Source organism: Anopheles nili, chromosome 3, assembly GCF_943737925.1.
Source record: "Anopheles nili chromosome 3, idAnoNiliSN_F5_01, whole genome shotgun sequence".
Classification (NCBI taxonomy): Eukaryota; Metazoa; Arthropoda; class Insecta; order Diptera; family Culicidae; genus Anopheles; species Anopheles nili.
Window position 1 is genome coordinate 11,227,965 of NC_071292.1, and position 21,605 is coordinate 11,249,569.

The 21,605-nt window shown below is 50.1% G+C and overlaps 1 protein-coding gene across 1 annotated transcript in view; it reads left to right on the forward strand.

The window, feature by feature from the left end:
- The window catches only part of LOC128722729 (ATP-binding cassette sub-family C member Sur), a 36,631-nt gene extending 15,144 nt beyond the window's left edge, over positions 1 to 21,487 (forward strand). The window contains exons 6-24 of the mRNA XM_053816408.1: positions 2,215 to 2,352; positions 3,181 to 3,343; positions 4,405 to 5,250; positions 5,355 to 5,460; positions 9,292 to 9,553; positions 9,914 to 10,051; positions 10,216 to 10,358; positions 10,789 to 10,888; positions 12,263 to 12,690; positions 12,880 to 13,107; positions 13,244 to 13,332; positions 14,909 to 15,147; positions 15,338 to 15,559; positions 15,827 to 15,984; positions 18,211 to 18,701; positions 19,194 to 19,321; positions 20,507 to 20,798; positions 20,956 to 21,152; positions 21,236 to 21,487. Of these exons, the coding sequence (XP_053672383.1) occupies positions 2,215 to 2,352; positions 3,181 to 3,343; positions 4,405 to 5,250; positions 5,355 to 5,460; positions 9,292 to 9,553; positions 9,914 to 10,051; positions 10,216 to 10,358; positions 10,789 to 10,888; positions 12,263 to 12,690; positions 12,880 to 13,107; positions 13,244 to 13,332; positions 14,909 to 15,147; positions 15,338 to 15,559; positions 15,827 to 15,984; positions 18,211 to 18,701; positions 19,194 to 19,321; positions 20,507 to 20,798; positions 20,956 to 21,152; positions 21,236 to 21,406 (4,539 nt within the window). The 3' untranslated portion in view covers positions 21,407 to 21,487. The remainder of the gene's footprint in view (positions 1 to 2,214; positions 2,353 to 3,180; positions 3,344 to 4,404; positions 5,251 to 5,354; positions 5,461 to 9,291; positions 9,554 to 9,913; positions 10,052 to 10,215; positions 10,359 to 10,788; positions 10,889 to 12,262; positions 12,691 to 12,879; positions 13,108 to 13,243; positions 13,333 to 14,908; positions 15,148 to 15,337; positions 15,560 to 15,826; positions 15,985 to 18,210; positions 18,702 to 19,193; positions 19,322 to 20,506; positions 20,799 to 20,955; positions 21,153 to 21,235) is intronic.
- Positions 21,488 to 21,605: the final 118 nt, after the last annotated feature.

Below are 21,605 nucleotides of genomic sequence, written 5' to 3' on the forward strand. Positions count from 1 at the left end.
AAAAAAAAACACGGCATTCATCTTCCCACTGCCGGAATCCGATGCGGGCTTTTTGTTTCGATACGCCCGGAAGGGGTGGGAAAACTTTTCCTCAATCACCGGGGGAAAACCATCTCCCGTTGCTCCACGGTCGCATGTTAATAATCTTAAGTTTCTTCGGTTATCGGGATCGGCAACGAAGTTTTCTGGTTCCATTGCTGGTGCCACCGAGTTTTCCCCGCAGGTGGGTGGGGAAAATGGGTTCTGTTTAATTTGTCACTACACACGGCACGGTGCGTCACGAACCGACGCGATAGTTGGGGAAAAAACGCCAACCACAGCCCCCGTTGCTTAGCTTTTGCGCTATCAGGATCGGCAAAATTGGGAACTTTTCCATTCGCTTCACATTTCAAGGCCACCCTCGAGTGGGGTGGTAAGATTGTTGCGTCACCGTCTCTCACCACGGACCCGTTTCGTTCAGTTAGAAGATTTGGAAGTTTTCCAATGAATGTTTTACTACCAGCGCTGCCCGGGCGGCCGTTATGGCCGTAATGGCGTTTATGCCACCCATTAACATTTTGGCCGGGGTGAAACGAGGCAATCCGGCGAAACCTGTGATCCTGGTACCTGTTCACGCGGGTCGTAGTGGTGGAAAACGGAGCCCGCTTGATTGTTGTGTAAATAATGCCGAATGTCACTGGCCAGGGGCGGCATCTGTAGCTAATGTTTGCGGAGGTGATGGTGGTGGATGTTAGCCTTTTATCGGCCCATTGAAGGTGACGATGGTGTCACGAGCATGAAGAAAATGAACAAGAAGTAAGAGGGGGAAAAAAACGGTCGCTTCCAAACGATCGAAGCAACGGAAATGTCTTCATTGCAGTGAAGAAAAATCTCGCCCCATTTACGCTGGCCTTGTGGAAATGGTTCTTAAATTCGACACAAATGACACCGGGCGACGGATGGAAAAGTTGGAAAGATCAATTCCGATGGTGGTAGAAGTCGAAACGAATGAATATGCGGCACCGTGTGGCGCATTTCGCTTAGCGGAGGTTCGACTCTATTTAAGTAATTAGGAGCGCCTGCTCGTCTGTGGGAGTTAATGTCACTGTGGCGTCATTGTTATACCTTTTTTTTGTCGCCTTCCTTTACCGCGCTCGTTCATTACCATCAAAGTAGGCGACAAAAAGCCCAAAAAAAAAAACATGGCGCTACAAAACTGGGTCAACGGGGAGTGAGATAATTTTAAATTACAAATTACTCGCTGACATTACGAGGTTTCTTTGGTCGGTTTCATCGCAGCTTTGCAACCGACGGTAGCGCAGAACGCGCGTTTTGTTCCGGGGTTTTAAATTGCAGTAAAGGTGAAGTGTCGGTGAAACTCTTCGCAACGAGGAAGTGAAAGAAAAAAAAAACGAGCGCCAAGAAGAACGACGGAGAAAGTCATCTTACTTGCAAAAGACGTCGGCAACCGTGCCCGAGTGCGATGGGTTCGGCTAATTTCCCGACGTGGCTCCATCGCCTGGTGAACGGTACCACTTAAGCACTTCATCCCACGGTTATGGTTGCAGAGCTTTCCTAACCATCCTGTGCTCGGGATGTGGGAGCTCCCTTGGGAAAGGTATCCTGTTTTTTTGCTCGTGTATCGTTTTTCTCTCTCTCTCTCTCTTGCTCACAAGTAACGCCGTGGTCTCGTGGATGGCCATTGGCAAGTGGGGCTTACAATATATATATTTCGTGCTAGTCCTTCGCCACCTGCTTTTTTGAGTTGAAGGACGATTTCTTGCCGTCAACGACATCGTCGTCGTCGTCGTCGTCGTCGTCCCTGATGATGATGACGATGATAGTGCAGTTACTGTAAGCCTGTTTAGCCCACGGAATGAGTACGCTCCCACTCGAGGAAGCGGTCTTTGCCGCGAAGGACCCTACCAGGAAGCGCACTAGCGACCCGGAACTTCCCCTAGCTTCCCATTCATTTGAGGACGTTAATGAGTAGAAACAATTTTCAATTCATTACCCTGCAGGCACGATAACACTCGTCTGTCGAGGGTAGTTGGAGACTTTTTTTTTTGCTGCCGCTGTTGTTTTGCGGGCTATGGGATTCTGAAGCACTTACCACTTCCTCGCGTTCTATGATTTATTCTACTTATTTACTTCATTACTGCGGGGTAGCCTCCAATCACCGTACTCACTTCTCTCGCACACCGCTTTACCGCTATTTCGTAATTACATTTTCAGATCGGCGTCGTGATGTACCTGCTCTATCGGCAGCTGGGGATTAGCACGGTAATTGGATCGGTCGTTTGCATCGTCACGATGACACCGCTACAGATACTGATCGGCAAGCTGATGGCGGCCAACGCAAAACAAGCCTCGGTACGTATGTGGGGGCGCAAGGCGTGGGCCGTAATAATTAATTGCCGGCGACGAATTCGATCGCTCCCTTTTTTTGGTCCCTCGTTCCTGTCCCAAGCGTGCAAAGTTCAAGCTGCTTGTTGCTTTTGCTGTTGAATTCGTGCGAGAACAAATGCTGCAACTGTTCTGGGATTGTTTCTTCGGGCAGTTCCGTCGGTTGTGGTCTCCGATGACTCTGTTTGCTGTGGGTGGCTTCATTAATGTCGCCCGAGCGTCGGATGAGCCGTACAAATAGAGCCATGAATAGCTCGAGGCTCCATTAACGTAATGTTTAGGCTCGAAAAGCTCATAAAAAAAAAAGAACGCAGCAGACTCAAAGATCGTACCTTTTCAATCTCGTGCTTTCAAGCCCACCGGTGGAGGCAGACTTTCCGTTGAATTAAATTCCTTTCACATCTTCACAGTCTGAACCGGCGCTAGGATCCTTCCATGGGATTCTTTATCTTGATTTAACGATTTTTCCACCTTTGCGTCTAGCTGGAAGCAAGACCGAACGGCCGGATGCTCATGCACGGGGTTATCAGCTTAAAACAAACCCTCGTGCCCATTTCATTCCCACCATTTGCCCTTTCTTGCTTCTCCCCACCCTCCTCATCCTGTTCCTAAATGAATCCGGTACCGGTGTGCGGGAATCTGCTGAAATCAGCATTAACGGCATGGTTGCTGCGCACGGGCCCCGTTTGTGGTCCGATTTCTGTGCAGCCTGGTTCTGATTTTTGTCCCTATTCTGTTTCGGGGTGGGGGTGTGTCCACCCCTAACGCCACCCGGAAAATCTCACCACCCACCAGGAATGCACCGACGAGCGGTTGCGACGCATCAACGAGGTGCTGCTGGGGATAAAATTAATTAAACTCAACGCATGGGAGGGCGTATTCAAAGAGAAAATTTCGCAAGCCCGCCAGCAGGAGCTGCGCCACCTCGACCTGGACTCGATCTACTGGACATTAATGAGTAAGTAGAAGGCGTTGGGTGCTGGGTTGTGGTTTATCAGCGATCAGTGATATGAATGGGGCAGATGGAATTTCTTTGGGGGTTGAAATTACAATAAGAAAAAGAAAAAATAAGCTACCAGTAGAACTGGGGATTCAGATTTCCCGCAGGTAGATTTTCCAGGGACTGACTAGGAGATCCTTCTCTATACATCGCTCATACGTGGTGAAATAACAAACGCGGTGCACTGAGTTGATTTTGTATGAAAACCCTACATTTCTCGGTACAGCACTAAAGCTTTGCGTCGAGTTGCGTACAATAATGACAGAGAGCGTGTCTTTCGTTGTCGGTTGCCTTTTCCTGCGATAGTAATGAGGCGTGCTTGATGGGATACGAACACGCGACACCCCGCGATTGACATAATTATCACGGTGGTGATGCGCAGAGGTACATATTTTTTTCACTTTACAGTCGCTTTCGAACGTTACTTCGTTGCACCCCTGCTGCAGGGTAAAAGGATCTTTTGAGCGTGGCAGAGAAAGAAAGAAAGAAAAAAGGACTGTAAGGCTGGACTTTCCGTTTGTGTTACAAAGTAACAACTAGTAACTAGACGACTCGCTACTTTGCTCGGCGTGGAAAAGGAGAATGAAATTCTTTGAATGATGGCGGTCCGATTGCACGTCGTTTCGTTTGATGGAATTGTGAACGGGTTGGAAAATATTGTGCTAGAGGGAAGAATCGATTTTCTCGCAACGCCGCTTAACATTCATTGTAAGTTTTTGCGCTTTTGCGGAGGTTTGAGGATGATTGAATGTTTACTGCGATAAGGTCGCTCATTAGAGCCTCCGTAAGGATACAGTGATCATTTTAGTAAATAAAGTAATGATCGAACGTCAAATATGGGAGATGTGAGGTTAGGCTGCATGAGTTTGACACCCAGCGGAAGTGACGTTTGTAGACGTCAGTGCGCATTGTTTTGGCAATTTAGTAAACAATTAGTAATTTTCGATACGTACGATAAAATGCATATTGATTACTTCCGTTCTTCGTTTTGTGGACGTTGCCTTCCATGTTGCACCAAGTGCTGCTCACGCACATCTCATCCGTGCTGATCACCATCGTGACGATAGCCGTGTTTCTCGCGCTGGATAACAACCCAAACGAGCTGACGGCTGGTCGCCTGTTCGCGTCGTTGGCCCTCTTCAACCAGCTGACGGTTCCGCTGTTCATCTTCCCCATCACAATCCCAGTCACTCTAGCGGCCGTAGTAAGTACAAGCCGACTAGAGGCGTTTCTCGGCCAGCCGGAGGTCGAACGCAGTTCACTCGAAGGCATCCGGACGATAGCACGAATTCTCAGCAAAAGTGACGCCTCGCTGGACATGGACGAAACGGGCGACACCTCGGATGGAGCGTCTCAACCCGATACCCCAACTGCACCCACCGCTGCATCCGATGCATCCGTTGCAGTAGCTAATGGCGAGGAATGCACCAAATTGCCTGATAACGCCGCCGGTTTGCCGCAATCCGAGCGTGAACCCGTTGACAAGGATCCGGCCGAGCAGCGGACAAGCGGGAAAAGCTGCAGCCAACATTCATCCCTTAGCTCGGACCGCTCGGTGCGGTCCGATCGGATAGAACCACCCCCGGAAAGGGTCCCTGTTGGTCGGCAGCGACCCACGAAGTACCAAAAGACGGCCCCAAGCCCTCGAGTGAAGCTGAAGAAGAACAGCAAGCTGTCGGTGAGCGCTCGGTTGGAGAAATGTCGCCAGAAGCAGAAGCACCTGGCGCGAGAGATGCGCTTCGGGCTGCCGGACCATGCGGCCGTGTTCCTGAAGGATGCGCGCTTCGGGTGGACGGGAGATGGGGACGCTGCGCAGGATCCTGCCCGCTACACGCTGCACATCGAGCAGCTGACCGTTCCGAAAGGTGAGCCCGGGTACCGGAAGCTGTCGAACATGGAATGCGAAATTAACCAACTGCCTGGTCGATCGGTGTCCTTTTTCTTTCTTCTTTTTTTTCAACACCCCCAGCTAAACTCACCGTCATCGTGGGACGCAGCGGTAGCGGTAAATCGTCCCTGCTGGCGGCGCTGCTGAAGGAGATAAATCATCTTTCCGGCGAACTGATCTGGAATAAGTAAGTTCTACCTCTTTCTTCTTCCTTTTTTTTTGGTGCCAGTTTCCGGCTGATCTTTTGCGGCGGTTCTCCGCGTTGCTGGCGTGGTTGTGGGAGTAATGCAAAGAAATGGCAAACGCGCCACGGAAGCATGAAAGTACATCACCGAAAGCGCACTCGCCCGTACGACAATCGGCTGATTAGGGGCCGGATTAGCACCCACCGGGACCGGGCGGTCACGCCGAAGTCCCCGTGCTTCGATGCTCGTTCGTTTGGAAGTAAACATGGATTATCCGGCCGCTCGGAATCGGGGCCCGCTTTTTGTGCCACCACGCGGGCCCGTATCATGCGGGAGCGAGAAAATGAAGGCGAATCCTTCCCGATACACCGTGGCGACAACGGCCCGGAAGGGTTAGAAAGGGTTGCTAGGGAAACAGAAACTGGAGATGAAAAAGAGAACATCGCCGGAAGAAGAACTGCTCCCCGTGCGCTGTGCAAAGGAACCGAAACCGTTGAAGGAAAGTTTTGGGGAGATATTTTTAGACAGCGTGCTCTCGCCATCTTTCCCCGTTCGGTCGCCATTTTCCGTTCAGTAGGCTCGAAAAACCCGGTCGCGGGTTTGATAGATCGCTGCGGGTGGTGTTCGTATTGTGAAATTCGCGAAAATGAAAATTCAATTAACACGTAAATTCGTTTACTTTGGCATTTTTGGGTGGGATCAAGTTTTGATTTTTAATTTCGGGCGCGAGTTTCCTTCGCGCAATGATGGTGTATTGGAAAGTATCTATGTCAATGTTTGGCATCGATACCCGTTCGAACAGCAAATCAGCGTTATTTAATTTCTCGGAAACAATTAGGATGCCTTTTTGCCTACGGTGGTCTTTATGGGTGGAAGCATTCGATTAATGAAACGATATGCTTTTTTTGTGTACAAATGGTTCACTCATCGGAATTGAGCAATTTTTAATACCAAATATGAGTGCTTTTGTGGGGGTTTAACTAACAAATTTATTTCAAATCGATTAAAAGGTCGCTTCAAGAAGGTTTCGTCAATAATTCTAGATTTGTCAGCGTAGTTTACAGCATAAATTTTTAGTTGTCACGCTCGATAAAAGTTGATGGCATTAACGCTCGAGAAGCAACTAAAACGCAATCGTAAATTTATTCTACCTTCATCCCTTGCCACCCACCATCTTTTTATTCAAAAATCGACTGAACCGTGAAGTGGAATAATGTTGGACGTTCCATCCTTTACAGCCTCCCCCAGTCCCAACTCACACACACACACACGCCATAGTGGGCCTTACAGGGATCGAAAAAAAAAAAAGATTTCCCATCCGCTTCACTTGTTCGACCTTTTCGACTATCGAAAAAAAAAGCGAATGTGAGTGTTTATTTTCATTTTTTTATGTCCGTACCACCGGATAGACAACTAAAGCGGATGTATAAATAAAAGTTAAGCCAATAAATTCGTCGGGAAATCAATTCATCCCAATCCCGGACCCGGAAAGGGAGCGGTCCGGTGAGCATAAATAATGGGTCGAAGGGATCCCGATACCCTGATGGTGGCGTGAAGGCGGCCACACCGGCCGGCGGTCGTTTTACGGTATTTATTGCAACGAGGTGTAGAGAGATCCACCATTGGTTGCGTTTTTATTTTCTCCGCTTCACGCTCCGTACCTTCCCTAGTAGCCAGCATCGCACCAAGAGATGTCCGGGGCTTCCCAGACTGAAGAGATTGTATGTGGGATCGCCTCCGTGGTTGCCTTGGACTGGAGCTGCAGGTGAAGCTGATTTTGGGGCACATCCAAACGGCTGGCCTGGGGCCGACATTAATGCTATTTTATCGGAATAGTTTGATGCTTTTGCACATCGTCGTCCCGGTGTGGCAGATAGCCGGAATGGATGCATCGGGATTGGATTTTCGGTGGAAGTTATTTGTACGGTAAATTAAACCGATAGTGAACGGGGGAAGCATTTTTTCGTTATTGGCATGAGGCAGATTGCGTCAGCGTTGCTTTTTCGGTTCGCAACGAATGCCGGAAAAGGGAAATGGTTGCAAACACACACAAAAAAAAGGAGCACAACATCCTGCTGCTGAGGTAGTTGTAAGTTTGGTGGAAAATGGATGCGCAGTGGGGAGCAAATTATTACATGCTCTTTTGGAAATCAAACGAGCATTAGTGAACCGTGATGGCACGGGTCCAATCAACAGATGGATGAATGGATTTTATTTCGCGTTTGTTTGTGCTGGGTATCGTTTTTTTTTATTGAACCGGCTTTATTACGGGCTACGCGTGCAACAAATTTCTTTCGTTATAAATAATTTATTAAAGTGAGAATTATTTCAGAGAGTAGTTTGCAGAAAGCAACAAGTTTAAAATTCAAAAAAACATTAAAAATTTATTTTTATTTATTTGAACACATCTTTTTTTAAGCTTATATAAAATGATTTCGTGATCATTTCTCTCGGCTATGCCGATAAGCAACATAACCTAAGTTGATCGTTTCTGTTCGCTTTACGGTTTGAAGTGAAATAAAACATAACCTAAGCTACACGTGGCACTGCATACAGTCCCCACGCACGTACAAATCAAAGCAAACAGCGTGGGTGCCGCGAGAACAAACTAGAAATGCTCGCTTTATTATAAATCCCAACCACCCGTAGGTGCCTCTTACTTGCCCGCCGCTAGGTTGCGCGGCACCAGAAAAGGAAACATTTCATCGAGTACAAACAATCAGCGATTTTTGCGCACAGAACGAGCAGTGCATTCGCGTTGCAGTTGCACACCAAGCTGCCCCGAAGGATGGCAAATCCCTGGGTCGTTAATCGAATCTCTTCCTCGTGGTGGGATAAGGCTATCGTTCCGATCGGACAGTGTAGCCGAGCGTTGAGTGTCATGTCGTTCCATCGCGGCCCGAGGGCTGGCAGGATTGTTTGTGAACGTAATTCGATTTCTTTTTGCTTCTAGAACCGCTAGTGCCGTTTAACGCCTCGTCGGGAAAACTGCACGAGCTGTGGCTCTTCGCAGAGCGGCTATCGTTCGGGTGGATGCGTTTGCGTTGGAATTATCCTTTCGAATGATCGTCTCTAACACACACCCTTTGTGTTTGAGTCGTGGTCTAACGACTGAACTGGAACGTTTATTTATAAACGGTTCCTGTACGAGAGTAGCACAGCGTTAGATGTTTGCTGAAGCGATTTAATATCGGTGAAATATTCTTGTTTTAACAAAAGGACAAAATGTTTGTTTATCAGTTGAAATTAAGTAAAAATTCATTAGAAAGCTTTCTATGGTTATAGTGATGTTAGAATTTGCAGGTCCTTGCTGCGCTTGAATGTCCGAAAAACCGCGCTTGCATGTCGCAAAGTCAGATATCCACTAGGATGGCGTTCCGGATGTTGATTCGGTTTCCATAGCAACACAGCCTATACCCTGCGCTGAAATGATATGTCACTTTATTAGTGCTCATTGACACCTTCGCGCGTCCTGCTCGGTTTGATTGCAAAAATTCTCTCATTTGCACACCCGTGGATATCTAAACGTACCTCTGCATTGATTGGACGGCTGGTTGGTCCTTCGTCATACCGTAATTGGCCGCATGCAGTGAAGCCTCGCAACGGACATTCGGACAAAGTCAAGCTATCGAAAGCAACACGCCGTAGGCCGTACGCGAACGTCCTATAGAAACCGGGATGATGTATCGTTTATTTGTTTCCGAGGAGGATTTTTTGTCATCCATCAGTATGAAGAGAAAGCAGCCAAACGGCAAGCAGTCCTACAAGTTGCCATGTTTTCGATCACCCGACGCTCCTTTAACACTGCACGCGTTTGTCTCGCTTTCCCACAGGTACTCGTCGATTGCGTACGTTCCACAGAACCCTTGGCTACAGAACGCCACCATCCGGGAGAACGTCCTGTTCGGGGAAAGCTTCCGACCGAAGCGGTACGATCGTGTCCTGCGAGCCTGTGCATTGAAGCCGGACCTCGACCTGATGCCTGCCGGCGATGGAACGGAAATTGGCGAACGTGGCCTGAAGCTGTCCGGTGGCCAACGGCAACGCATAGCCATCGCCCGTGCCCTGTACTCGTCGGCCAATGTGGTCATTTTGGTAAGCCCGCGTTGCCCATCGAGTTTGGGGCTTGCTTTATTCAGATCTCGGCTTGACATTGATCATTGACGGCACGTCACGTGAAAACGATAGCTCTGTTTTTCGCCCAATGCTCTCCTTCGTGGCTCTGCTAACTGATGTAGCTTACAGCATTCTCCATTTGCGTGTGGCACTGTGTGTTTTAGCTTTATTGCTAGTAGTTTCCAATATTTGGTGTGGCCATTTCTCGCCTATTTTGTATTTGTTTCTCAATTTTATCTACGTATTTTGGTGGAGCTCAATTTTCCCAATTCTAACGACGCAACAATCCCTCCGATAAGCCCTATTGTTCCTGTTTCAATGACTCTTCTCCTCCCGCAGGACGATCCACTCTCCGCGCTGGACACCGAAGTTGCGATGGACGTTTTCGAGCAGGGCATCCACCGGATGCTGGCACGCCAAAAACGAACCACCATCCTGGTCACGCAAAAGGTACAGCTGGTGCATCGAGCCGACAATGTAAGTCACTTCCACGCGCCAACGATGACGTCTGATGGACGCCCGAGATGGGGCCTGCTGCCCGTTCCGCTTCACGGCAGGACATTTAATGGCTTTCCGGTTTTCTCCGGCTCCTCTTTTTCTCGCCTCCTTTCACCTCTCAACGGACGCCGCCGGTTGAGCAGATCGTGGTGATGCACGGAGGCACGGTCAGTGCAACAGGTTCGCTGACGGAAATCGAGAACAATTATCCGCACATCCTGCGGGAGTGGAATGCAATTATCGCGAAGGAGCAACAGCAGCAGCAGTCGAGCGCGGCACAATCGAGGTAATTAGGGGGCGCTATTTGCTGCAATTGCTGCCACCGCCCGGGAGTTTTGTCCTTTCTCCTGTGGGGGTGGCGTTTCCGAGCGTTTTTCTAGGAATTCGGCAATCGCGGTGACGGCAAAACTGGGGTTTTTGGTTCGCTTCCCGTTCGCTTTTCACAGCACAAACGCTGGTGAGCTGGCGAAGGAGCAAGTTGTTGACGATTGGAAAGGCTTTTTCCGCCTACGAGCTCTCCACCGGGGAAAGTCGGAAAAGTGCACAATCGAAGCTTGTGGAAATACGAGGAAACACTGCACAATCGGGGCTTGCGGTTAATGGGCTCTTTCCTTCTCTCTCTCTCTCTCTCTCTCTCTCGTCTGCTGTGGTGGTTGTTTATTTTGCACCCTCTCGTGGTCGGACACGTGACACGCCTCGCGGGGACCTCGTGCCAGCCCGGGAAGGACGGCTCGCGAACGGTGGAAGCTGTTCAAAAACATCTCCCGGATCGGCTTCCAGCGGAACCACGTCACCGAGGAGAACGATTTCATGGAGGTGAGTTTTTAGGGGTGTTCACCCCCCGGGCTGGATAGGGATTTGGGTTTATTTTTAAAAAGTTTTGTTTTTCGAAAGCAAAGTGCAACAAAAAAAACAGAGGAAGAAATGCCCATCTACCATCCCAACAAGGAGATCATTTAATACGCCAGCATTCACCAATTCGCGCACGGCTATTCTTGGATGGGCGGCCTCGCCGGAAGACACTCGAGGTCCTTGTTGTTTTGTTTTGCGAAGAGGCTTTTTCCCACTCAACCGAATGATTATCTGCACCACACAGCTGCGCGGCTGTATTTTTCCAGTCTGGTTGGTGATTATTGGAAAGTTTTAGCAGATTTCATAGCCGCTGCTTCCGGAAAGTTTGGTGAAAGAAATTTCATTTAACAGCACAGTTAACTTTACCGATCGGTCCACCGATCCGGGGCGCCGTTCCGATTGAGCGGCACACCGAACCGCGTAGGGATGCAATCCGGAACGCGCTCAGCCCGATACACGCGACCGGCGTCGATGGGAATGGCAAATTAATATGCTCTACCGAAAAGAAGCCCGACAGATAAGTTGCGTCGGTGGCATTGGCTTGCCGTGTCCATTTTCGGGTGCGGGCCGCGTTCGGATGAAACTTTTGAACGGTGTAAAGTTTTTCCTCCACCGTTCGGTTCGTTGTTTTTCCTTGGGCGAAAGTTTACCCTCGGAACTGGCCAGCTAGCCAAGGGTTTCGGGCTGACCTTCACGGCGGGCCGGTTTGGTTCACTAAATCGGTTTAGGATCGACCGAGTTGCTGGGCGTGATTTCTCGACGGGAAAAAGGGAAAGTTTTGCGCGCCTTGCTTTCTGCGGGAACCACAAACGCAAGTCCGACTTGGAGGGGATCCGGTTTGAGAAAGATATCACGATGGTTCGAGGCAGGTAGGCAGCACTTCATAATTGTTCGTCAAGCTTGACCACCGAACTAGTCGACCACAATATTGGAATCCTATCGCAGGGAGCGAATTTGATCGCATCCTATTTGATTGAAGAAGTTAATATTGATTGGAATAACTCGCTAACTATCCGTCGTTTTAAATGAACTGTTTCTGCTCACATACATCGGAGTGTTTAACGTTGCAAGAATAGCCAATTCTTAGCACAACTTGATAGTAGCACGTGAGATACTCGAAACGACCGTCGTGCGTAGTGTGGACTATCGTCTAAGGGACACATTTCCGGCAACTTCAAGCAATCCGGACAACAACTTCCAGCAACATCATCGACGACCAGCCCATAACTCCTCGTAAAGCGTCACATAACTCAACAAAATGATCCGCTGAGAGCGCGCTCCATAAATGCCATAAATAAAGACATGTCGCTTACTTATTTTCTCACCATCTCCTTCCAGCGCACGTTCTACCTTCCCCGAACGATGGCCAACCGTGGCACGCTGTACGGAGCGCGTTTCTCGGCGCACGATTTTCCACTTCCGATCGAAGAATGCCACGAACCAAACGTCGCGCTCCGGCGACACTTTTCCAGCCGCCTGCGAAAGGATTCACCCCACGCGATGGTACGCGAATCGCCGGCTCTGATCGATGCTTCAACCGGAACCGGACATCAGAGCGTGTTCCGGGCGCGTTCCCTGCAGCTTGGCACCGCAAGCGAGAGCACCGCGTCTGGCCCGGAACGGAGGGAACCTGCGGTCGTCGTGCGTCACATTTCATTCCCAACCACGCTGTTGACCACCGGTGGTATCGATGGTGGTGAGATTCATCCGGGTCAGCAGGTTTCCGGCGTACCGGTCCGTTTGTCGACCATCTCGGGACAGCGCAGGTACGCGTCACCTTTAGCTGGCGATCTGGTTGGGTTTGGGATTTTCGTTCGTTCGAATCGAATCGGGGACATTCCTTTCGTGACCCTGCGAACATCGACACGCGCGCGCGCGTGTGTGTGATTTCTTTTCATTTCCCTGGCGCTTTTCCCTGGCGCTTTTCCCTGACGCTTTCCCTGGCTTTTTCACAGAACACTCGATTTCGCTGACGATGGTGACGATGCGGTGGATCCGGGCCGGACCGAGGGCAGAAATAGTTGCGAGGATTTGAAGCGTAGCACCGTTGGATTCCGCATTCCGGAGTTCCTGCGAAGGATGTCGCTGCGCGGTCGTCGCTTCTCGAATCCGACCGAGTTCGGGCGACCGTACGGTGATGCGTCCCGGAAGTCATCACGCAAGACCAGTTCGCTAAAGTTAGTATGGGTCGGGATAGAGGGCAAAAGGGCTGAAGGACCTAAACTTGTGGGAATTATTTCCTTGCTTCTCTTTTCCGGGGACGGCCTGCTCTAACCGCGTCTTTTGTGGGGTTGCTATTCTCTTTTCCACGTTTTGCAGGAGCATTCCGAAGGAACGGCATCAATCGATAAAAAGGCTGCTATCGACGATATCGCGCCACAGCGAGGACACGGAGGAGTCGTCTGTTGGTGAGTCCTGGTTGGGGTTGGAATACGGGATTTTTAACCCGACGAGGGTACTTGGAATGCTAGTGATGTGGTAATGTGAGAGCATTAGACTGAATTAAGAAGCAAGTAATGAAGTTGAATGAATGCGATAAACATTCTCTCTACGTAACGGTTAAACGCCGTAAAGGTGAGTTTGTACTAATTGCCCTTACAGGAAGCCATGTGTGGGATTTTCTGCAAAACCAACGCCTGAAGGACGTTAATTTGTTGCTTAAAAAAAAGAAGAAAATTAGATCTGCAAATCACTCCCAAAGCAATCACCATTCGCAAACCGCACACGCTCAACCAAAGCACAATCCGTTCCGTACTCGAGCACTAATTTTTCATCCAATTTATCCTATTGACAGCTTTCAGCGCGACTCCTCGAACAGCCGCAACGTTGGCTTATAGCGCACTGCTGAAGTATGCGCTTATCCTTTTTTTCTTCGCACTCTCTCTCTCTCTCTCTCTCTCTCTCTCTCTCTCTCTCTCCATTCGGCACTTCTTTTCGTGTCACTCGCTCCTCTGCTGGCACGCTGGGGCTAGATTTGCGTGGCTCGCGGGAAAATCCACTCGAGGCAAAGTAAAAGCACCACTTGAGCCGGAATCTCCCATATATGGACGTATCCTTCCTGCCGCGGAAAAGCGGAAGCACTTGGCTGCAGGATTTTATCGATTATGCATTCCGGATGCGGGTTTTAAACTGCACATTGCGGGTGCCCGCGACAGACGCCCGGCGGTGGTTTTGACGATCTTGAAGTTGATTTCCGCGGGATTAGCCATGTCGTCGCGGATGGGAAAATAGTGCTGCACGGGTTTTTGGATCGAAACGGGCGAACCACCGGGAAAGGTGCGAAGCTCGGGTGGATGGTGCCGGGTGTAACCGTTCAATAATCCGATTCCGACATGCACCGAGTGGTATGCGATTTGTTGATAGACAGTGAGAGAGAGAGAGAGAAACTGACGGGTTCGCGTTTGAAATTCGCGGCAGCGCCACCAACGGTTTGTCGGTGCTTTAGCATAATCGCGCATTATGCTGCACGGTCGTCGCCTGACGCCACCGAAAAGGGGTTTCCGCGTTTCGCGATTTTTTTTTTGCTCCCCGAGAAAAGAGGTTATTTCGGGTCGCAGACGATGTCGCCGTAGCGATAGGGAGCGATGGCTCAGCGCACGCGATTGCATCATAAATTGGACCGTCACCAAGTGTCGTCGAGGCTGCAAATGGGGAGCTTTTCTTTCGTTTCGTTCGGGTTTTCCTTTTCCCGTTCGCTTCTAGTGGGCCAGAAATTTAGTACAAGTAAAATAAAGTGCGCGATAAAATGCTGCCATCATGTTGCGACGGGATTGCAGGCTGTAGGGTCCTGTCTCGCCATGCATTATGGCACGAGATTTTTCGACGGGAAAATAAACGATATGACAGAACATCAGGCTTGTAAGGCGTTGTACGAACGCTCAAATATCGACGATCGTGAAACATGCTACCGTTACTTATTGATGCGCATCAAACAAGAGTATCCTTTCTTTGTGCTTTTTCCCGTTTTTCTATCCTTTGGCACAGACTGTGGTGAAGGCGAAGTGTCGAACCGACTGATTTACGACGACGAGCGCAAATACGGTCGCATCCCGGCGCGCATGTACTGGCTGTATCTGAAATCGTGCGGTCCACGGATGGTGGCCGTGTTCTTCCTCAGTGCGCTGGCCCAGCAAACGCTCAAGGTGTACACCGACTTCTGGCTGCAGGAGTGGACGGACCAAACCTCCATCACATCCACCGACGCCCGGCCGGAACCGCTCGAGGTAAAAATCAAACCCCTGCAGTTTTCCCGGATTGATTCGTCCTGGCACACACACGCACCAATACCCGGTTTGCTTTGTCCTGGGCCGATTTTCGCCACCAATTTGCATGCGAATGTCACTCGTGGGGTCGAATCTCCGGTCAACGTGTCCTGGGTGGGTAATGGATTGTTCTTTCTTTCCGCTCGATCAGATCCGGCACCATTTCCACGTGTACGCCGCCCTATCCGCCGTGTGCATCGTCCTGGCAGCTATTTCGGTACCAGCGGGTCAGCGAGCGGGTAGCAACGCCAGGAGACGATTGCACCGGGAGCTGATTGCATCGGTGCTGCAGAATTCTATCCATTTCTTCCAATCTGTGCCCCTGGGGCGGATCATGAATCGGCTCAGTGTCGACGTTGCCGTGGTAGATAAGGTGAGCAGACTAACCCTGAGGTCGTCGAGAGCGAATCCTCGAATCGTGGAAGCACAAACACACACATACACACACGGCGCAACATCGTCGTGGTCGTGTGGCGTCCTGCAGTTGGCAGGGATTGCAAATTGATCCATAAATCAGCGCCCGGCATGGGACTCCGGTTCTGGGTGCTCCGGTGGCGTCCTTGGCGACTTCAAAGGACTCAATTCGGTTCCTGGCCTCGCTCACACTCCTTTCCAACAACCTGCTTTTGGTCATCCACAGAAAATCGCTGCAACAAGTCAGAAGCTGCTACAATTCATCCTGCTCTGTCTCTGCGCCGTGCTCATAAATAGTGTCGTGACGCCGTATTTCATCCTGTTAACAATGCCAATTTGCGGCATTTACTACTTGGTGCAAAAATTCTACCGTGCCTCGTCCAGGTAAGCATCGCATGTCCTTGTATTCTATGTACCGTAAGCGGTTTGTTTCATAAGGAGAAACCACGTGCTGATCCGTGAGAAAGGCGTAGGAAGGATCTTTTGCCCAGCTACATTTGGTAGCGAATCGGTTGATAAAATTCACACACATAATTTAATGTGTTGGAGTATTATGCAATTCGATGGAGAATATGATGCACATTGTAAATATTATTTGCTGTTGAGTTTAAAGAGCAAAGCGACATTTCAATTCCTCGCAACCAGACAGGGTACTTTTACTTAAACACACGAACAGTCCGCATCTAAATCATAGTGCTCACCGGGATGCCGTCCCGTAACAAGGACCATGTTTGGAATGGAACGTGTCTCAACCCCGGGCAGCCTTCTGCGCCCTGGCGTTACAGCAGAATGAAGTTTCCCATCCGTTGACAACCAATTTATCGTATGTGAAACATTTACTTACGGTACGCTATACTTTGTCACGGTTGCACTTTGCTCTCGTCGGGACGACTTCGAAGGCACCGGTGTGCCTTTCGACCGAGAAAGGATTCACCACACGGATCCGATACCGGCAATACAGTCACACTCACACACACACACATACGCGCGGGAAGTCCGGAAGCGTCAGAAGAACGAAAACGAAACGAAACACACAGCATAAATGCCTTCCGGGTGGGGAAAGTTTTGCGATGAACTTGCTCTCTCTCTCCCGGTTTGGTTGTTGGGATAAAGTTTGTGCAGCACACTCGCATAATGCAATGCAAAGGTGCAGGGAGTTATCTAATATCTAAGCAGCGAGCTCGAGCCACGAGGGAAGCTCTTTGATGCTCGCTGTACGGACGGAGGAGTCTTGGGTTGATTTATAATTTGTGGGGCCGAATTCTCACACGTCTCTATGGACGCAAGTTCGCGGTGGATACGTACACACCCACTCGCACACACGCAGCATAGCCCCAAAACTTGTTTAACTTTCGTTGCAATTGATTACGCCACAAGCGCCGGACCGAAGCCGGTACAATTGACAGTCAGGGAATTGGGGTGTCGCTGAGTTTGCATAAATTGCAAGTTGGTGGTGAATTTGCAAGTGGTTGCAGGATATGTGCCCGCATTGGGTGCTTGGATTTTGATTACTCGTACGAGCTCACTTCCTATTCCCGACGGTGTCAAAGTCATTTCCGCAGAAATTTCGCCCACGATGGAATTGGCTCAATCATAAGAATTGGAACCAAGGATCGCATCAATGCACCGAGGAGAACGAGTCCTTTATTTGCATGGGGATGAGCTCAGGCTAGATAAGCACCCAACATGTGGTGACCTCATTCTCGGCTCGTTCTTGAAAAATAGTTAAACTTTAATCCTTCGTTACCGGCTGCCAGACGCGCGGTGGTGATGAGTCTGTAAGGACGCCAACGCCAACAGCAGCAGCAGCAGCAGCAGCAGCATCAACGAAATGGAAAGCTGATGCGATGTAGAAGCACACATGTGTGTGTGTTTGAGAGAGCAGAATATCTGAAGCGAGAATGGGATTATCCCTATGTGCAGTTTCATCGCCTCGGCCCCAGACAAGACATAAGTGGTATCGTTAGGACACCGCCACATGTTACGAGACATGATCTATGGCAGGTCGGTTCGGTAGAGAAATGGTTCCTACCGGAACACGTGTTCAATGGTTGCGCCAAGTCAGCCTTACCTCGGTCTCCACCGTTGGTGGAGTCAACCCCTAGGAGTCCTGCCTGTCTGCCTGCCTGGCCCGGGAAAACTTCCCTTTGCGTGCGTTTCTGCGTCCGACGGTGACATGGGTTCGTTATGGCGTTTTGTTATTTCACCCAGTCTAGAACCAGGAAGACGAAAGAGCTGAAGTTTGTGTAAGTTTAACGTTTTTTTTTTCGTTGACCCTCACCCCTACACCCTTCGGATTTTCTTCCCTTCGGGTTTAATGTAACGATCCTCCTGCTGGTCAGAAGTTCAGCCGACAGGATATTGGGGTTTTTTTTGTGTGTGTTGCTCGTGGTCCAGCGAAACCCCAAGCAAAGTTTAATTAACTTTGATGGGGTGTGTGTTGCCGGGTGAGACATTTCCGTGCATGTTGCAAACATAACCTTAGAAGAATAAAGCACCAGGCTTCAACGGGGTTTGGTGTTAGATCCTTTACAATCACCCGTGCTCGTGCTCGTTAAAGAAAGCTCACGCGTTCCTTTTTTGCTGTTTTATTTATCCTCCCTCCATCAGGGAACTGCAGCGGATCGAGAGCATCACCTACTCACCGATCCTGGCACACTTTTCCGAAACCATCGAGGGTGTGACGACGATCCGTGCCTTCGGTCAGGAAGCCCGCTTCATGGAGGTGCTGTTTCGGCGCATGGAAGCGAACAACGTGGCGCAGATTGCGCTGAACTGCAGCAACCGTTGGTTGGGCATCGCGCTCGATTATCTCGGTGCCATCATCGTGTTCGTCGCCATCCTGACGGCGCTGATAACGGCGAGCTTGCGGCCCCACTCAACCAGCTCGTCACTGATCGGACTCGCCATCAACTACGCGATGCTGGTGCCGATCTACCTGAACTGGGTCGTGAAGCTGTTCGCCGAGATGGAAATGTACGGTGGTGCGGTTGAGCGGATACAATCCTTCATTGAGTGTGATTCCGGTCAACGGAGGTCGGTTGGTCGTAAGCGATTACTCTGCCGGACGAGCGCTGTTGGTGTTGTGGAACCTTCGTCATGTAAGTTCAACCCCATGGTGGGTTAGGTTGCATGCTTTTTCTCAGCGTACGAGTAGACAGATGTTTTTGAAGAATTAATTCACAAGCAGATCCGCACTGTTCCATGATTTATAAGCACGCAGTACGCAGTCACAGGAAACAAAAGCGTATTGTGTGGAGATTGGTTGTGCGAAAGCTTTCGTCCTTTCGACGAGGCAGAGTGTTCTGTTTCATAATCGATGCTCGATCTGATGCAATATTTCCCGATCCCGAGCGTGCTCACAATCACAACCGTTACATCGTGCATGTTTCATGAGGCTCCATTGACGGATTGGAGATGGGAGTTGAACCTACTTTTCCGCAGGAACGCAACAAATTCCGGTTCTCCCATTCTCAGGAAAAGCATCCCCTTACAAAGAGGTCGGATCTCCCCCAGAGTGCAACGTCATTCATCTTTCAGCTTACCCCAGGCAGCTGATCCTTGTGCTTCTTGCTTCCGTCTCTTTCCCGCAGATAAGAGCGTTCCGATATCCTGGCCGCTGAGGGGCGACATCGCGTACGAGGCCGTTTCGCTGCGCTACGAAAATCAAAAGGAGAACATAATCACAAATTTGAATTTAACAATCCCGGCAGGCCAGCGGGTAAGTGCAAATGGTGCAAAAACGGGCTAGTGGTAGCATTTCCTTCCTGCCGTCGTACATCCGGTGAACCGAGCGTTAAGAGACAAGCGTGTTGCAAGCAAGCCCTTTGCGTGCTTTTTCGTCCCTTCCAATGGCACGTTGCATTGGCTCTCGTGCGCATCCTCACCATCAACAACGTTGTACAATTAATTATTTAAATGACTACTTTTACACTGCCCGGGTACGTGGCACGCGGGCAATGCAGGATGCGGGCAGCCGGTTCCGATGGCTTCCGTATCGCGGAAAGGATGGTTTCCCGGTCAAACCGGAGTGCATTCTCCCGCTGGGAAAGCTACAGAAGTTGCAGTCCCGTACTCGTAGGGCTAATGGACTACCGGTGGTGCTGAACGGTGGTTGCCTTGCACGCTGCCAAGCTGGCAGGTGAATATTTAGCAGAGAAGCAATAGTTAAGCGTCCCTTTGTACCGGCACCCAAGCCGTGTTGCAATTGTCCTGCCAGCTCGGTCGGTCGGAAAACTAACCGAACCCGATGGGTAAGCTGGTCGGGGGGACACTCGAACAAGGACTCGAACAGGACTCGAGTGCCACCGGCGATGGTAGTCCGGTGTCGGGGAAACGGTTGTGAAAACGATTCCTCGTCCAACAAAAGCGATGCAAAACAGAAATAGCAAATAAATGACTTTCTATGGTGACCTCGGGGTAGGTGCATAGCTGCAAACGCTGAATGCAGATGCACTTTCGTTGCAGGATGTCCTGGGGGTCCTTGTAACAGCACACCGAAGAATCGGGTGCGAAATTGATGACCAGGAATTAGTTCACGTACCGACGCGCTTGGCTTTTCTTTCGCTTCGAGGATGGGGTGACAAATCTTGAAATTAAAAACTACTTTGCCTTCGCCTCCTTTCGTCCTTAATCGGACCTCTGGACTAGGAGAAACACGGGTGTTGAACGCTAACGAGCATCTAAAATCTCCCCTTTTTTGCACGCTCTCAGCAATTGCAGACCCCCAGCAAAGGATTCGTTGCCAAGGTTTCCATTTTCATTCGCGATTTTTCCCGCACGCTCGCCAACTCCAATGTGTCAACTTTGACACGTGAACGATTGTTTTCTCATCGTGTTTTGTGTTCGAATTGGTTTAAGCGTTTGTTTTTCTTTCGTTCCGGTCGTTTTTCTCGGACCAACCCAGCTCGGTATATGCGGACGTACGGGCAGTGGAAAATCATCGCTGGCGTTGGCTCTGTTCGGAGCGCTCGAAGTCACCGGAGGTCGGATCCTGATCGATGACGTCGATATCGCCGGATTGCATACGGACGAGCTGCGTTCGCGGCTATCGATCATTCCCCAGGAGGTGATGCTGTTCGGTGGTAGTGTTCGGGAAAATCTCGACCCACGGGGCCATTTTTCTGACCTCGAGATGTGGAACTGTTTGGAGCTGGCGCAGCTGAAGAGCGTCGTGAAGGCGTTGCCGGATGGATTGGGTAAGGACGCGGTGTTGCTGAAGAACCGAGACGAGAGCTGGGTTTCAGATTGCTTGCCTTCGTGCACCCTGCCAATGGCAATTAATGCAATCTGTTTTACATGAAATCGGGTTAACTAAAGCACGCTCTTTCTCTCTCTACTCCTCGATACATAAAGACACCCAGATATCAGACGACAAGCACTACTTCAGCAGTGGACAGCGGCAGCTGTTCTGCCTTGCCCGGGCCATCCTGCGCGGTTCAGTCTGCTTGGTGCTGGACGAGGCGACATCTTCGCTCGATTCTGAAACAGAAAAATTGGTCCTTCAAGCAGCCAAGAAAGCGTTCAAGGGCCGAACGGTCATCACGATAGCGGTAAGCAGCGGCCGTGGCGGTGTGGCGCTGTTGGTTTTAATTGCAATTAATGTTCCAATGGTTTCGGTTCCACGTTGATGCAGCATCGCCTTCACTCGCTGTTCGACTATGACCGGGTGCTGGTGCTCGAGCAGGGTCGCATCGTCGAAGATGGATGTCCCCGGAAGCTGGCTGGTACGGTGGGAAGCAAATTCGCCGCCATGTTGAAAGCGACGGACCACCAGCCGCATGCGATAGCCGAGGACGATGGATGAACGGGAGAGTCCTGGATCGGGGTGCTTCAAGGAGATAGAGCGCATAATTAATGTGCCCCCATTCTCGGGGCGAGAGTCCTGGCGAACTCTTTTTTTTTCTTGCATTATGCTGCGTCAAATTAACATAGACAAATATATTTTCAGCGATGCTACCCTTCTCACTTACGGCTACAGAAGTCGAAGGTTAATTTTTAATAAG